The 13,903-nt window shown below is 41.5% G+C and overlaps 1 protein-coding gene across 1 annotated transcript in view; it reads left to right on the top strand.

The window, feature by feature from the left end:
• The window catches only part of sdccag8 (SHH signaling and ciliogenesis regulator sdccag8), a 35,984-nt gene extending 28,627 nt beyond the window's left edge, over window positions 1-7,357 (top strand). Inside the window, exon 17 of the mRNA XM_030772375.1 lies at window positions 7,219-7,357. Coding sequence (XP_030628235.1) covers window positions 7,219-7,357 — 139 coding nt within the window. The remainder of the gene's footprint in view (window positions 1-7,218) is intronic.
• The last annotated feature ends 6,546 nt before the right edge of the window (window positions 7,358-13,903 follow it).

The raw sequence follows: 13,903 nt of genomic DNA, 5'->3' as shown, positions 1-13,903 counted from the left end.
TAAGGTGCAAACGCTATTTTGCCCACAATTTGATAATGAACAGTTTTCTCCCTCACTTGTTATCTCATCGGCAGTCGCTCCATGCATACACAAATACCACGATCGTCCTGGCATCTCCGCACATCTGCCAACGTGCTCCTACACCAATTATCACCCATTCTCACCAACACACATGCGTGCACAGACACACACACACACACACACACGCACGCACACACGTACACGCAAACACAAATTCGCACAACTCGTGTCCCTTAAAGGAGTGTGCAGTAATGTATACGCAGATGTGTCACTAAATCTACAGGCTTCTCCCAGCCATATGGCGGCATAAAGAAAGATGGTTGTGGCGTCTGGATGTGAGCGGAGCCTGAATGGAGGGCCATGTGTAGGCAGTTGCTGGAGTCGTACAGAAAAAGGCTTGAGGAGATGGTGTAATAGAACAAATGTCCGTCTGCGTTGGGGCCGTGAACAGCCGCGCCGCTGCTGGGTAGATGACTGGGCCCCGGGCGAGGGCTGCTTCATCTGCTCTGTGCCACCCCCTCTCCTGTCCTGTGTTCGTGTGTGTGTGTGTGTGTCTGTGTGTGTGTATAGGGGTGCACATGCTGTGCTCCTGCAATCCTCCCCCAAAAGCAAGAACTCTCAGCAAACTTTTCACTTGCAAATTAAGCTGGCAAGGAGAGGATAAGATACTCGCTCTCTCGCCCTCTCGCTCTCTCTCTCTCTCTCTCTCTTATTTTATTACATCCATTCAGATTTTTAATGTGAGTTTTTAGGGGGTGAACTTTGCTATATCTGGGCAGGAATGTAGGTAGAGCACCTTTAACTTTATGTCGAATGAATGTTATGAGAATTTCCTGCTATGTAGCATAGACTGTGTATGTATTTTTGATTTGTTTTTTTATCTTTGTTGGTTAGCTATAGAGCACACGTTCCACAAAATAAATTCTTTTTTGTGTTGTTTAGTTAGTTGCATGAAGAAACTTTTAGCAAATTCATAATTATCCCTCCCTTTTTTCACAGTGACTGAACATCCATACTTTTGGTCACTCAAAATATGCACGATTGAAGACTGATACGCACTTTGTTTTGTGCATATCTTCAGACTGGATGGAATTCAGCGCAGTTCTTAAACGACAGTGTCGCAGACTATGAACTCTCTCTATTTTAAGCCTGTGTCAGTCATACGTGAAACGAATGATTTAGCTTTGCTTGTCACACCATAAGCTCAGACACAGACTCACTTAATCTCTGATTTTTCGCCCGAAATCAAGTATAGTCGTCGCTCGGGACCACTGCCACTCTCAGTTTTACAACATGGGGGCGCTGGTGAGCCTCTTCACCCAGGCGTTCCCCCTTTACTTCCCTTTCTCTCTGTCTCTCTCTCTCTCTCTCTCTCTCCCTCTCTCTCTCCTCGGCCCCTCCTCGGCCAGCTGGCCCTCGCTGCTGGGGGCGTAGACAGTGTGGCCTGCTGAAAGAGCCTTGTGGAACGGAGACTCTGCAGCTCAGTCACTGGGCACATCATCCCAAGGCATGCAAGCTGTAAAACGCTCCACAGCGCATCCAAGCATTCATATCCCACTGATACACTCCTGTTTTATTACACCCCCTTCAAAAAAAAAAACAAAAAAAAAAGTGCTCACCACGTCCTTTTTCATAAGCCCTTTGTGCAAGCTTTGAGAAATGTGAGAGTTCTGTTTGGTTTGTCGGATCCGTCCTGGCATGTTTTGATAGAGCATATGCACGTGCTGGAGGTGTTGAGCGAGTTTGTTGTCAAGTCTTGCACAGTTAAACGTGATTTGTTTGTTGAATGCATGTTGTAATTTGGTTGTGAACGTAAATTTAGAACTCGTACGTTTGTTAGTTTCGACGGAAAACGTACATTTGTAGTATCCCAAACAGTGAACATATGGGCAGTATTTGATGTTTAACCTGTTTGGTCGATGACGTCGTGGGTGGAGAGTGATGTTGTATGTTCAGCGTGAGTTTCACAGCTGGATTAATTCTGTAATCAGCACGCGTTAGGTGATGATTGAAAACCAGTGTGGTGCTCAGCGACCTGCTGGAGGGTCTTTTGGGGAAACTAGCATCCATTTTGGGTCAACCCATCTGCTTCTGATTAGGTGGACTCATTAAGAGCATTCAGTATAGGTCTTAGCAGTCTGCTACTAGCTCGGGGGTGGGGTGGGATGAGAAACTGGCAGCCATTTTGGGTCAAATCATCTGGCCCTGATTCTGCTCATCTGTCTATGTGCCACGAAGTGAACTTTCTATGGACTCCAGTTTCTCACCACACATTAACATGACTCTTACCCTCTCACTTTGAGTAGAGGAGAACCCAACACTCTTAACCACAAATTGGAGCTGTATCAAGCAGGCGAAACTGATGGTTTATTTCTTGCCATTCTCATATTAAATGATCACAAACTTCCTTTACATCGCTCAGCCATTTCAGAGTGACATCCACTTAAAAATACATTGAGTGAAATAATTATAATTAATGAAACATTCTAGATGCTTAGACCTCTACCTTTCATCCTGCCAATCTAGTCGCAGAGTTTAGATCCTAAAATAAAGACACCGAGAAGAAACAAGGAAACAACGCGAACCCCAAAAACTGCTGCGTTGTTGAAACAAGTTGGTGATATGAGATTCATAGCCTACAGACCACCAAACCCCCCCCCCCCCCCCCCCCCCCCGTGTGTTTGCTACTGCCCTGGCAAGGTGGGGCGGGCTTGGGCAGGGAGGGGCGACGGCGCTTGGCAGCTGCGGCCGCAGTGCCTCTAGCCGTATTGTTTTAACCGGGCGAGCGAAAGGCAGTCCGCATACATTCCATACCCTCTCTGATTAGCACCCTCCCCGACGTGCCCTCACCTCCCATCAAACCAAGGCCTGTCAACCTCAGCGAAGGGAACGTTGAGTGAGTGCTGCTCTTTCCTGGAATTAATGTCATGTTCATTTCAACAAGTGACAGCTGTTTTGTTGCTTAGTAACAAATTAGTTGAACGTAGGGAGGATCTTGTTTGGTCAGAGAGGGCAAGAGAGAAACTCTTAGATATAGCTCAGACAACTTTTCAAACAGCTGACAATTTTACGTGCGGTGTCTTTTCTCTGGGGTTTTTTTTTTCTTTGAAAGTTTGTTATGTTTTGACACGTTTCTGTCGGGGGACATTGAAAAGCCAACAACCAGTCAGTGCAAAGTACTTTAAGTAAAGTTTGAGTTGGTGCTACTCCTGAACGTGTGTTCAAAACACCCGTCATAATCACAGAAAGCAAACTCAAAAGGAGAAGATTTTTATACTGAAATCCACTTTCTTAACATCACCTGCTTTTTTTTTTTTTTGTCTGCTGAGGTTTGATATAGTCCATGGTGGATTTCGGTGAGGTGCGAGAAGGAGTGAAGCCAGCGTTCGTTTGCCTGGGTATGCCGCTTCTTGGATGGTGTATTTTATCAGCCTATGAATGTTAGTGTGCCAGCTCGTATGCAAACTCGGAGCTCGACTTATCTGAGCCAGTACATGCGGGCAGGTATGAGCAGATGCTTTTGCACCAGAAGTCTTTAACAAGAACCACATACCCTGGAGCTATAGCAGGGCCCCATTGCACCACAAGAAGCCCAACAATCCTCAGACATCTTAAAGTTCCCTGGGTAGGATATGCAGGAAAGCATTGCTGTAGGCCACACACACACACACACATACGCGTGCGCGCGCTTATACATACACTCACGGTGGCAATGCATGCTGTTTTGTAATACAAACTGGGAGCATCTTCTGTAAACAAACACCAGCATCTGGAAAAGCACACTCAAGCCCTAGGCTATGACTGGTCTTTACCGCAAATGTACACTTTTGCCTCCTTCTCTTGTGTGTGTGTGTGTGTGTGTGTGTGTGTGTGTGTGTGTTTCAGCGTACATGAACAGGGTAGTAAATAAGATTTTGGTTAATATCCCGCTCCCCACCGAAAGACAAAAACTAATGCACATTTCTGTGATTGTCCCATTCAACTTAATTGAAATGAACCACAGGTAGAAAACTAGCTGTGCCCAGATTCTTATTCAACTTACTTTGGACAAGACAAATGGATCCACTGGGCTCTTTTGTGTTTTTCTGATCATTTTCGAGAATTTCGCTACCAGTTTTTAATCTCTCAAGTCGGTTTATTTATTTATTTATTTATTTATTTTAGATTATTTTATACGGGCATATTTGCTCCTCTTAAAGAAGACCACAAGAGTTCCCGACATGATTTCTCTACGGCCGGATTACAAAAGAAGGCTGAAACAGCGGCTGTGTCAAAAGTTGCTCTCTTCAGATGAAGGGGACTGATGTCTCAGAGTGTCGCTGGCTTTCAGTTAACCTGGGAGCCAGCAGATGGTGTCCTTTCACCAGGGTCAGCAGGGAAGTGTTTGGGGGGGGGGGGGGGGGGGTTGCATAGCCCCACGCTTACCCCCACAATCCCTCCTGCTTCTCTCTCTCTCCTCTCTCTCTCTCTCTCTCCTTCTCTCTCTCGCAGCCCAGCAGTGGGCAGAGGCAGCAGTGGCCAGCCTAGTCCAGTCCAGCCCGTCCGGCCCCATGCGCTAAGCTGTATTAAAAACCTAATTAAGTTGCGTGCCAGTAAATGGAGGGAGGTTATTGGATTTGCTGCCTTAGCTGCTGGACTGCCTTCTAATTTAATCAGACCCCCGTCGCCAGGACCGTTTTCTGAGAGGTGTTGCGGAGATCACCCCCTTTTTTTTTTTTTTTTTTTTTTTTTTTTTTTACTTTGGGGCAGTTTGCGAGAGTCAAGCGCGCTCTCTCACGCACAAACACATACACGTCCACGCACACCTTTACCGGCGTGTGTCATTTAGGGCTATGACTGTACGGCTGTCTCTGTAATCCAGAAACACGTTCACACTCAGACACACACACACACACACACACACACACGTTTATGCTGCAAATGCTTTTCGAGGTGACAGATTAAGGGCAGTTTGATTGTGTAATAGGTTAATGCGGCATGGCTGCTTCCAGAGGTGGAGAGGCAAAGGCTGCTAGCCAAGGTCTTTGTGTAAGGGGAGGGAATTAGCTCATGAATTACAAAACCTGCTTTAGACTTTTAATATACTTGACATCGGTCACTACTTTTGGCGGCAAAGTCCTGACTGGAGGTTTTAAGCATGGGTTTTGCTACGCTCACGACCGCGATAGTACGTCAGCGGAGATATTAGCTTTGCCAGTGACTTTGCCCAAAGGATCTGCAGTAACCTCAGAGCAGTGTAAGTATTTAGAACAATTTGAGGTTATTTTCATCGATGATGAGAATATTATTGTAACATTTGTATGAGATTGTTAGCAATACACATACGGTGACAACAGTGAATTTTGTATAAATCAACACTTATCTTATTCTGTTTTTTTGCAAGACATCTGAGGACACAATTAAATCATTAATAACTGGAGACGAGAGACTGACCTGTGTTCTATGGAACCGTGTTATTCACTGTAATGAAATCAATACAAATTCAGTTTAAATCATATTATGCAGAAGCAATCACATAGAATTACTTAGAAGTGGATAAACCTACTGGACTGTCTCCGTATAGTCAACACTTCAAAATACTCATTAAGAGCGAAAACAAAATTCAAGCTGTTGAGGTAGAATTCCAACAGGTGGTCAAGTTATTACGCTGACGTTATTACGGGTAAGCCAAGTAATCAAAATATCTCAATATTTGAAATGGTAAACTTTCATATTACCTGTCTTGGTATATATCAGAAATATTTACTTTAGGATCACTGCCCATGACAAAATGACTATAAACATGTAGCCAGTCAATTATAACGACTGTGTAAAAGACATTAAAAATAAGTCAAATTGGAAAAGAGCGTACTTCCAGGCATGAGTTGATAAGAGCGTTTGTGAGTGCCACGGTGCCCTGCTGTGTGTGGCGGGGGCTAAGGCTGACACATGGCACTGCCAGCTCGGCACCAAGCTCTGGAGGCGGGCAGCAGCGGCGCCAGCCCCTCACACAGCAGGGCTTTAGCCTGGCACAAGCTGCCCACCACAGCCAGGCAAAGCCCAGGGTCCAGCTCTAACTGTGAGACGCTGCAACAAAAAAAAAAAAAAAAAAATGAGAGAGAGAGAAAGAAAGAAAAAGAATTAAGAAGAAAGAGTGAGAAACCCAAAGACGCGATGCAAGCTCTGTACCAGAGTTAGGCAAAGTCGTCGCGCGCGCGAGTGCGGTCGGAGAGAGAGAAAATAAAGACGGATATGGAAAAAAAAAAAGAGAACACCCAGAGAGAGAAAGTAATAGAGTTTTTTTTTTTTTTTTAGGTAAGTTTATGCGCCTAGGCTAACCAGGCTAGTCCAGCTCTCACAGAGGGGGGGAAATGATGAGAGGAGAAGTAGAGAGAGAGAGAGAGAGAGAGAGAGAGAGTGGGGTCTGCACAGACGGCGCTGGCTCCAGCCAGCAGGAGCAGGGCATCTGTCTCCTTCCCTTCAGCAACAGCTAGAGGCCTCCCCTCTTCTCCGTCTTATCCTCAGCCACCCCTCTCTCCCCTGGCACTGGAGGTCCATCCTTACTCCCCTCCCAGCTTTCTGTAGGGAGGTGCGATCTGGGACAATGGCACATAAAACTAGGAACCCAAGCTGCCCACTTTACACCGAACGATCGCTCTTTGACCAATCAGCACACGAGTGAAAGGTTAGAGTCATAGCATGATGTTGTGTGAAACTCAAGTGAAATACGTGGATGTAAATGTCTCAAACGACGCTTTTCGCTGTGGGTTTTCGCGTTGGTGTCGTTTCTGGTGACAGTGAAATGAATCTGTCGGTACAGGGGTCATACATCTTCTTCAAATATTCTAATGAACACGTCCAATTTATCGATAGGTGATACCGACCGAGGCTGTGGTCCGTAATCTGCGGTCAAAATCGTATCAGATGGAATATACTTAAGATATTATTACACCTGAAAGGATTTCTGTATTTACACAGTAAACCTCTCCACCTAAGATTTCATCTAACATCCTTTTCACATGATCATAATACTTATGGACATAATTTCACATACAGTTCATGGCAGACACAGAATGCCTGCATACAACTTTGTGTGTTTCGTAACGTTACATAAAACTATCCAACGGTTTTGTTTACCGCCTTGACTCACCGTGGAGAGTTGAAGCTTGTAAAGTTATGGTGGAACATGAACATTGACTGAGAAAATGTGTTGTGTAGGCTGCAGCAGTTGGACCAGCACTGTCAGGCCAGCTCCCAGCAAGTCATGGAGCTGCTCACCAGACAGAGCCAGCTGATACAGGAGCGCCAGCTTCTGACGGAGGAGATGCAAAACTTGCGTGTTCAGGTCGGTCTTTGACTCTCTCTTTTGTACCAAAGGTTGATCCTCGATCATCTAATAGTCGCCAAGAGCTTCGAATCTCTCCCCTCTAATGACGCGGATGATAGTTTGGTTTTTTGGCAACCTGTTTCCAAACTAGCATTGGATTTCTACTCATATCATGTGTGCAGAACAGGCTTTAAGTTTGCAAAGATGACGACTCCAATTGGAGAGCCTTTATCATAAATCAGTTGTACCTGACTTTTTTTTTGTCTCCAGAACGCGGTCGCCGGATCAGTCTTTCGAAATGATTTTTGATCAGTTTTGCCTCATTGTTAAGGACACACGCTAGAATGATAGTCATGGCAACCGCTAGGGCAGTGTCACCTCATTCCAACTACAGTGACAACGGGGGTTAGGCTCCTTCCACACTAGCTGTCAGAGAGAGAAAGAGTGCACACAAGTACCGCAGCAGCTGGTAGCCATAGCTGCACATCACGCAAGACTAGGCACTCACAGATGCTCATCCAGATTGCTGCTAGAGGCTCTTCAGCAACAGACAGCGAATCACTGCACGCTGACATTCGTAGGAGATTATCACAAACGGAGCGGCGCTCTGAAAAGCGCCGGTGCTCTGGGCTCCGTTAATACTGCCATGCTGTTGTTTTGTTAGAAGAGTGATGAGCGGTTAGCGGTTTCCGACTTTTCCCCCCCTGAGCTTTTGTCTTAAAGTAACCACGTGCCCGTTAGACCCACTCACAGCAAAGTAGTAGTCTCTGAGCTTATTTGGGATACCAAGGGAGCTGTTTGAAGATCTGTTTCCTAAGTACGAAATGACATTCAGTTAAAAAAAAGAAAGAAAAAATTGGGGAGACTTCATCATTCGTGAATATGGTGTGGTTCTAAATCTTTTGCCCAGTTTTTGAAATCTCACGATGTGTAACTTTTTCCCGTGTTATGTGGTGCCAGCACATCCTCAATCACAAAAAAAAAAAAAAAAAAAAAAAAGCAATAGCCAGTATTACTCTCTTGCAAAATTCTTCTCATATAATTTCTGTAATAAAAATCATTAGCAAAACTTATATTTGACGGCCAGAATCACCTTCGTAATATTTTAAATGAAAGACATTTTGGACTTGTGGGCTGATTTAATTTTATGCAGAAATGAACAAGAGAAAACACCGGAGTTCATTCATCTGAGTTTTATTCTTGTTTAACTTCCTCCCCAGTTGCCTGCTGTGAGGAGACCTGACATTTCATCTGCGTGAGAGGAACTCATTTTCCTTCTTCGGAATGATTCATTCGTGAAGTTATTCTGATCACTGACTAACTACTGCGATTATTATTATTATGATATAAATGCTACATTCCGTTTTGATGACAAAAATGTGCTTTCCGAGCAGACCTAAATTCATATGCAGCCGGAGTGTAACATTCTGTGCAAATTGAGTGAGATTAAGAAATTTTTATCAAAATAAAGTGTGAGTATCAAATGTGTTGAAATTAACATGTATAATGGGGAATGGAAACTGAACCCCCCCCCCCCCCCCCCCCCCCCCAAACTCTAAGAGTGATTCTTGTTTGATGTGGTGTTATGCCACAGTGGCAGTGGAAGAGTTAATGCCGCTTGTAGCTGCAGGAGTCTTTTTGACCTCTCTGTTCATACTGGGAGCACGGAAACCGAGCCAGTTTCTTGTCATGGATACTCTGTGTCACACACACACCATCTCTCAACCAGACACAATTACCAGCTCAGTAGCGTTCCACAAATCCACTGCACACTGGAATAGTACCCTCCACTCTATTAGCAAGTTTTAATGAACATTAGTATGGATAATATATTTCTTTTATGGATTTATTTTTCTTCGGGGTCAAGAAACCTGTGAACCTGTGCTATTTTTTGCCAACAGTTGTATGTTTAAGGTTTGTCTGTAGATTAGATTTGTACTTTCATATTGCCATTAAATTATTTAAATGATGTATTTTACATTCTCTAATGGTTTCATTTCACACCTTGTCATGTAGTCTGCAGAGAACTATCTTTATGATCATCTGTTATGCTACTTATATATCAAATGTTATTGGTTAAAGAAAAAAGAAGACAGAGGCAGATTGACATAGTGCTTTATTTAAGCAGTCTGTAAGAAGGAAAATAATGTGTATCCCTATCGTATACATTTACGTGTAAAAATACTAAAAGGATGTACAGTGTACAAAAACAGTTTCTTGCAGAGCATCATTTTCATATCCCTGTGGGCCCTAAACTCAAGGAAATAAACCATATTTTTTTTATTCTTTAAATATGACAGACAGTAATACAGTTGTTTTCTCTTTGTGTGTGTGTGTGTGTGTGTGTGTTTAGTCCCTTCATTTTTAAAGTTCTTAACCACATGACTAGATCTTAACATGGATCAAATGACAGAGCTAGCAAGGTCAAGAAATGTCACAAACTCTAAAGCTACATGGACATAAAATTAATTACAAGTTACTTTTTCTTTTTTTTTTCCTTTTTCAGGATTTGTCTTTTTTTGTTGTTTGTTTGTTTTTAAATAAATACTTTACAATTCATGCTCATTCATAATACACTACCAGGAGCAAGATAACAAGAAAATCTGTTGTAGACAGTACAAACAGTAGCAGCAAAGTGTGTATGTTGAGGTGTAAAGTATAGAACATAGACCCTGCAGTTAGTAAAGATAACACCTCTTGTTATCAGAAGGTCAAGTCTGCTGGAGACTTGCCCATACACGATTCTGTTATTTTTGTCATATTTGGAGGGGGGGGGGGGAGTGGGGGTACCAGTGGACTAAGTTCTCCTGACATCAAGAATGCTTTTGCTTTCAAGAGTCACTGTGGCACTCTAAACTCAAGACCTTTATAAACCCTCATGTAGGATTTCCAGGGAATACAACACACGTCTTTCATGTATTTGCCGTCATTTGAAGTTTTTTTTTGTGTGTGTGTGTGGGGGGGGGGGGGGGGTAGTGGCTCTGGCTCAGGCCAATGTTTCCAAAAGGAAATCATGGAAAAATTGGCCTTCATCAATGTCACTAAGCAAATGTTAGATGTCTCCTGGCAGCCTTTCAGGCCCCTTGTTCCATCATCCACAACCTCTTACACTTTACAAAGCAATATTACATCTTTACAAAAAGGAACAAAAAAAAAATATATATAGCATGAAGTTCATGATGGGGAATCTGTGCTTTCAAAGATTTCATTCTATATTTCTTTTTTTATTTTTTTCTTTCTTTCTCTTTCTTTCTTTCTTTCTTTCTTTAAAGCATGGATACATTTTCTTTTGTTGCTGAACTATATAAAAAGGGAGATGGACATGAAAGTGCTGCTAGAGATTCAAAGCCAAGTGTTTCAGCTATGGAATTAAAAAACGTGTTTGATCAGTTTTCGGCCTATAAGTGTCTAAGCGTGTACAGAGTACGCCGTTTTATCAGTTATTATAAATTGTGTCCTTTTACATGTAAGAGCCCATTGCACGTAATATTGTCGCTTGACTCTTCACTGTCTCTTACACATTTATTAGATGAGAAAGATGAGCTGGCCCCTAATACATAAGTGCATATTCATATTGATGAAATGGATTTACATCACAGTATGATAAAATCTCAACGTGTCTGTGCAACAACAAATCCATTCATCTGGAGTGATTTAAACAGTGGAAGAAAATATATTGAGGAATATTACAAACAAACAAACAAACAAAAAATAATAATAATAATAACAATAATAAAGTGACATTAGAAATTTAAATAGTAACAATAATAAGATAATAATAATTAAGTGCTTATCTCCCTCCTTGGTTCTGATTAATTTTCAACACTCAAATATCACTCCTAACCAAAAAGAAAAACTCAACAGTATTCATTCTAAAGGAATATTCAAGTTATTCACTGATAAATAAAAAAAAATAACAAAACAAACAAACAAACCAAAAAAAACCCCAGAACATTAAAATATATAACAAATCAGCAGTATGAGTCCACCCATTCACCATTTATCTATCTCTTCAGGTAGTTTCACCATCTCTTCTGTCACCTTCAGTCAAAGCAGGACCCTCCCACCCAAAAAAATTTATATATGTGTGTGTGTGTGTGTGCGTGTGTGTCCGTTAGTGTAGTTGTGTGTTGGAAGACAGAACATGACACAAAGGGCTATATGCAAACTGAGTTACCCCACAGTTCTTGTATCAGAGATCCATTAAGAGACTTCATTAAACTGGCAATAGGGCAGAAGTACCATGCTACAGAATCTCTACATACCAACACACTGGCATCAATTAATGCAACTGTGAAGTTTTTTTCGTTTTTTGTGTTTTTTTTTTTTTTTGGCTCAGAGCTTACCCCAATAATGTTCAAGCGCGCGCTAACATTCTGGTCGGGAGTACGGACTGTTCACATAATTCAACATTATGAACTAAGCCGTACGGAGAGCACAGCTCAGTCTTAGATGCTGCTAAAAACAACACTATCCATTCTTATATCCTGTTTCCCAAAAAGTACACCACCGGAAAAATACAAAGATCAACTGATTTGAGTTTACCATCAGCTTTCAATGTTAAAGACTCTGTTTGCAAAAGAATAATGACGACATAATTATTTAATTTGTACAAAAAAAAAATAAAAAACCTAAATTACTGAATGAGTGGACTGTTTTGTTTCAGAAAGTATTGCAGTGGGGGTCACAAACAATCATTTTCAATCTGAATGGTCAATTTTACAGACCACTTAAAGCTACATGTTCTGATTCAAGCCAAACTGTCAAATCCATTCATTTCAGTGGAAGTCTGGGTCAAAGTAAGAGCCAAGTAACACCTCTACACATCCACAGATTTTTTTGGTTTAATCAATTGTGTGTGTGGGGGGGGGGGGGGTAGAGAAGCCATAGGTACCACATATTTAAATAATTTCACAGCTAACATATCAAACTATGATTTTTGGTGTTCCCTTAAACAGTGTTCATCATTACGCAACATACAGTATGTTTCTCGTCTTTTAGCGTTCATTTATTCATACGTTTAAAACACGGATTCAGATGTAAAATCAAATTAATCATCGCTGAATTACTAAAGCTTTTTTATTTCACACAAATGAAACTTATGGCTACATGTATGTCAAACCGTATTTTGAGATTTAACTAGCAAACATCCATTCTAACATCCTTCCCAATGTCCACCTCCACATACACTGACTTGCTGTTCTGCCCTCTTTAACCAACACCGTGTCTCGTCACCTTTCTGCAACTAATTCATGAACCACCAAACATCTCCAAAATCCTCTTCCTTCCTACATCCACATTATTGCCTTATACAAAAGCAATGCTGCTCTTTTGTCCTGACAGAAAATGGCCTCCCGATGCTTTAAACGGAAAACTTCTCCCAATATTCTGAATTGCCCAACTAAATTCCATAAGATCCGCCGGAGAGAACCAGCAGCGTTGTTTTTCGTTGAACGTGTGTGGTTAAACCCTAAATACAGTAACCAGATGATCCTGTCAGATATTCACGTTTTATGAAGGAATGCATAGTCTTATAACAACACACAATACTGAAGACATATCCTGCTGTCAGCCGGCCACCAATCCAAGAGATCTGTTCTCGATCGCACATATTTCAAACAACGGTATCAATTTTAAAGATTTCCAAGTCAGCTGATGGATTTGTTTCTCCAACTGCTAAATATTAATACTCCACCTGATTTTATTGGGAGCAGATCTTCACAGCCCAGTATCAAGTACTATTTGATGCCAGTGTCTTCAGTGAATTACAGTTATTATCTTAGCAGTGCTCTTGTCATTAAATAATTCCTATGGGCCTTGTTTACGTGGCTATATTGCCGCCAAAAGAGCTCATCATGTCAGTGGCATGACTGGACCATGGTAAATAACAATATGGTGAGCCTAATATCAAAAACACAATGAAATATCTATGAAAATAAAGAAATAGAAAAATGTTATTAGCGTAGCAATGGCAGCGTCCGATACTGTGTTAATGGACAGCTTGAAATATGACCTACAAGTCCCACAGTGCAACACTGAGATGGAGCCAATAGTTTTTTGGATTTTTTTTTTTTTCTTTCATTTTTTTTTTCTTTCTTTTTTTGCAAGAGCACTGTATCTTTGAGTGTTCATATATATATATAAAGAATTCTTTTCTTATGTTTACTGTTCTTGCATTTGGAGAAGCCACAGAAAGAGTCAGGGTCTTGTATAGAAATATATTATTGTCTTGTCATGGGAGCTTCTCTAAGAATATCCTTTTTTTTCTTCTTTTTTTTCCTCTTTAGTGGGGCTGCTCGATGCCGTGCCAAAAAACAAACTCGGAGCGACAGAGGGAAATAGCATTTTCTTACAGAATGACAGCTGGAAGCAGCCCTTTTAAATTCAACAATACTGAATTAGCTCAGAATAGGAAAAAAAAAAAAAATATATATATGAAACTCCCATTTAAGAGAAAGAAAACAACACTAATAATTTCAACATAAACTTTGCAAGCTATTTTTTTTAAGTTGTTATATCTTGGAGACAAAGAAAGGGGAAAAAAACAACAAAACAAAACAAGAAACAAAACAAAAC

This window comes from Chanos chanos, chromosome 4, assembly GCF_902362185.1.
Source record: "Chanos chanos chromosome 4, fChaCha1.1, whole genome shotgun sequence".
Classification (NCBI taxonomy): domain Eukaryota; kingdom Metazoa; phylum Chordata; class Actinopteri; order Gonorynchiformes; family Chanidae; genus Chanos; species Chanos chanos.
Note: the sequence above shows the minus strand (reverse complement) of the source record. Positions and strands in the feature narration are given on the sequence as shown.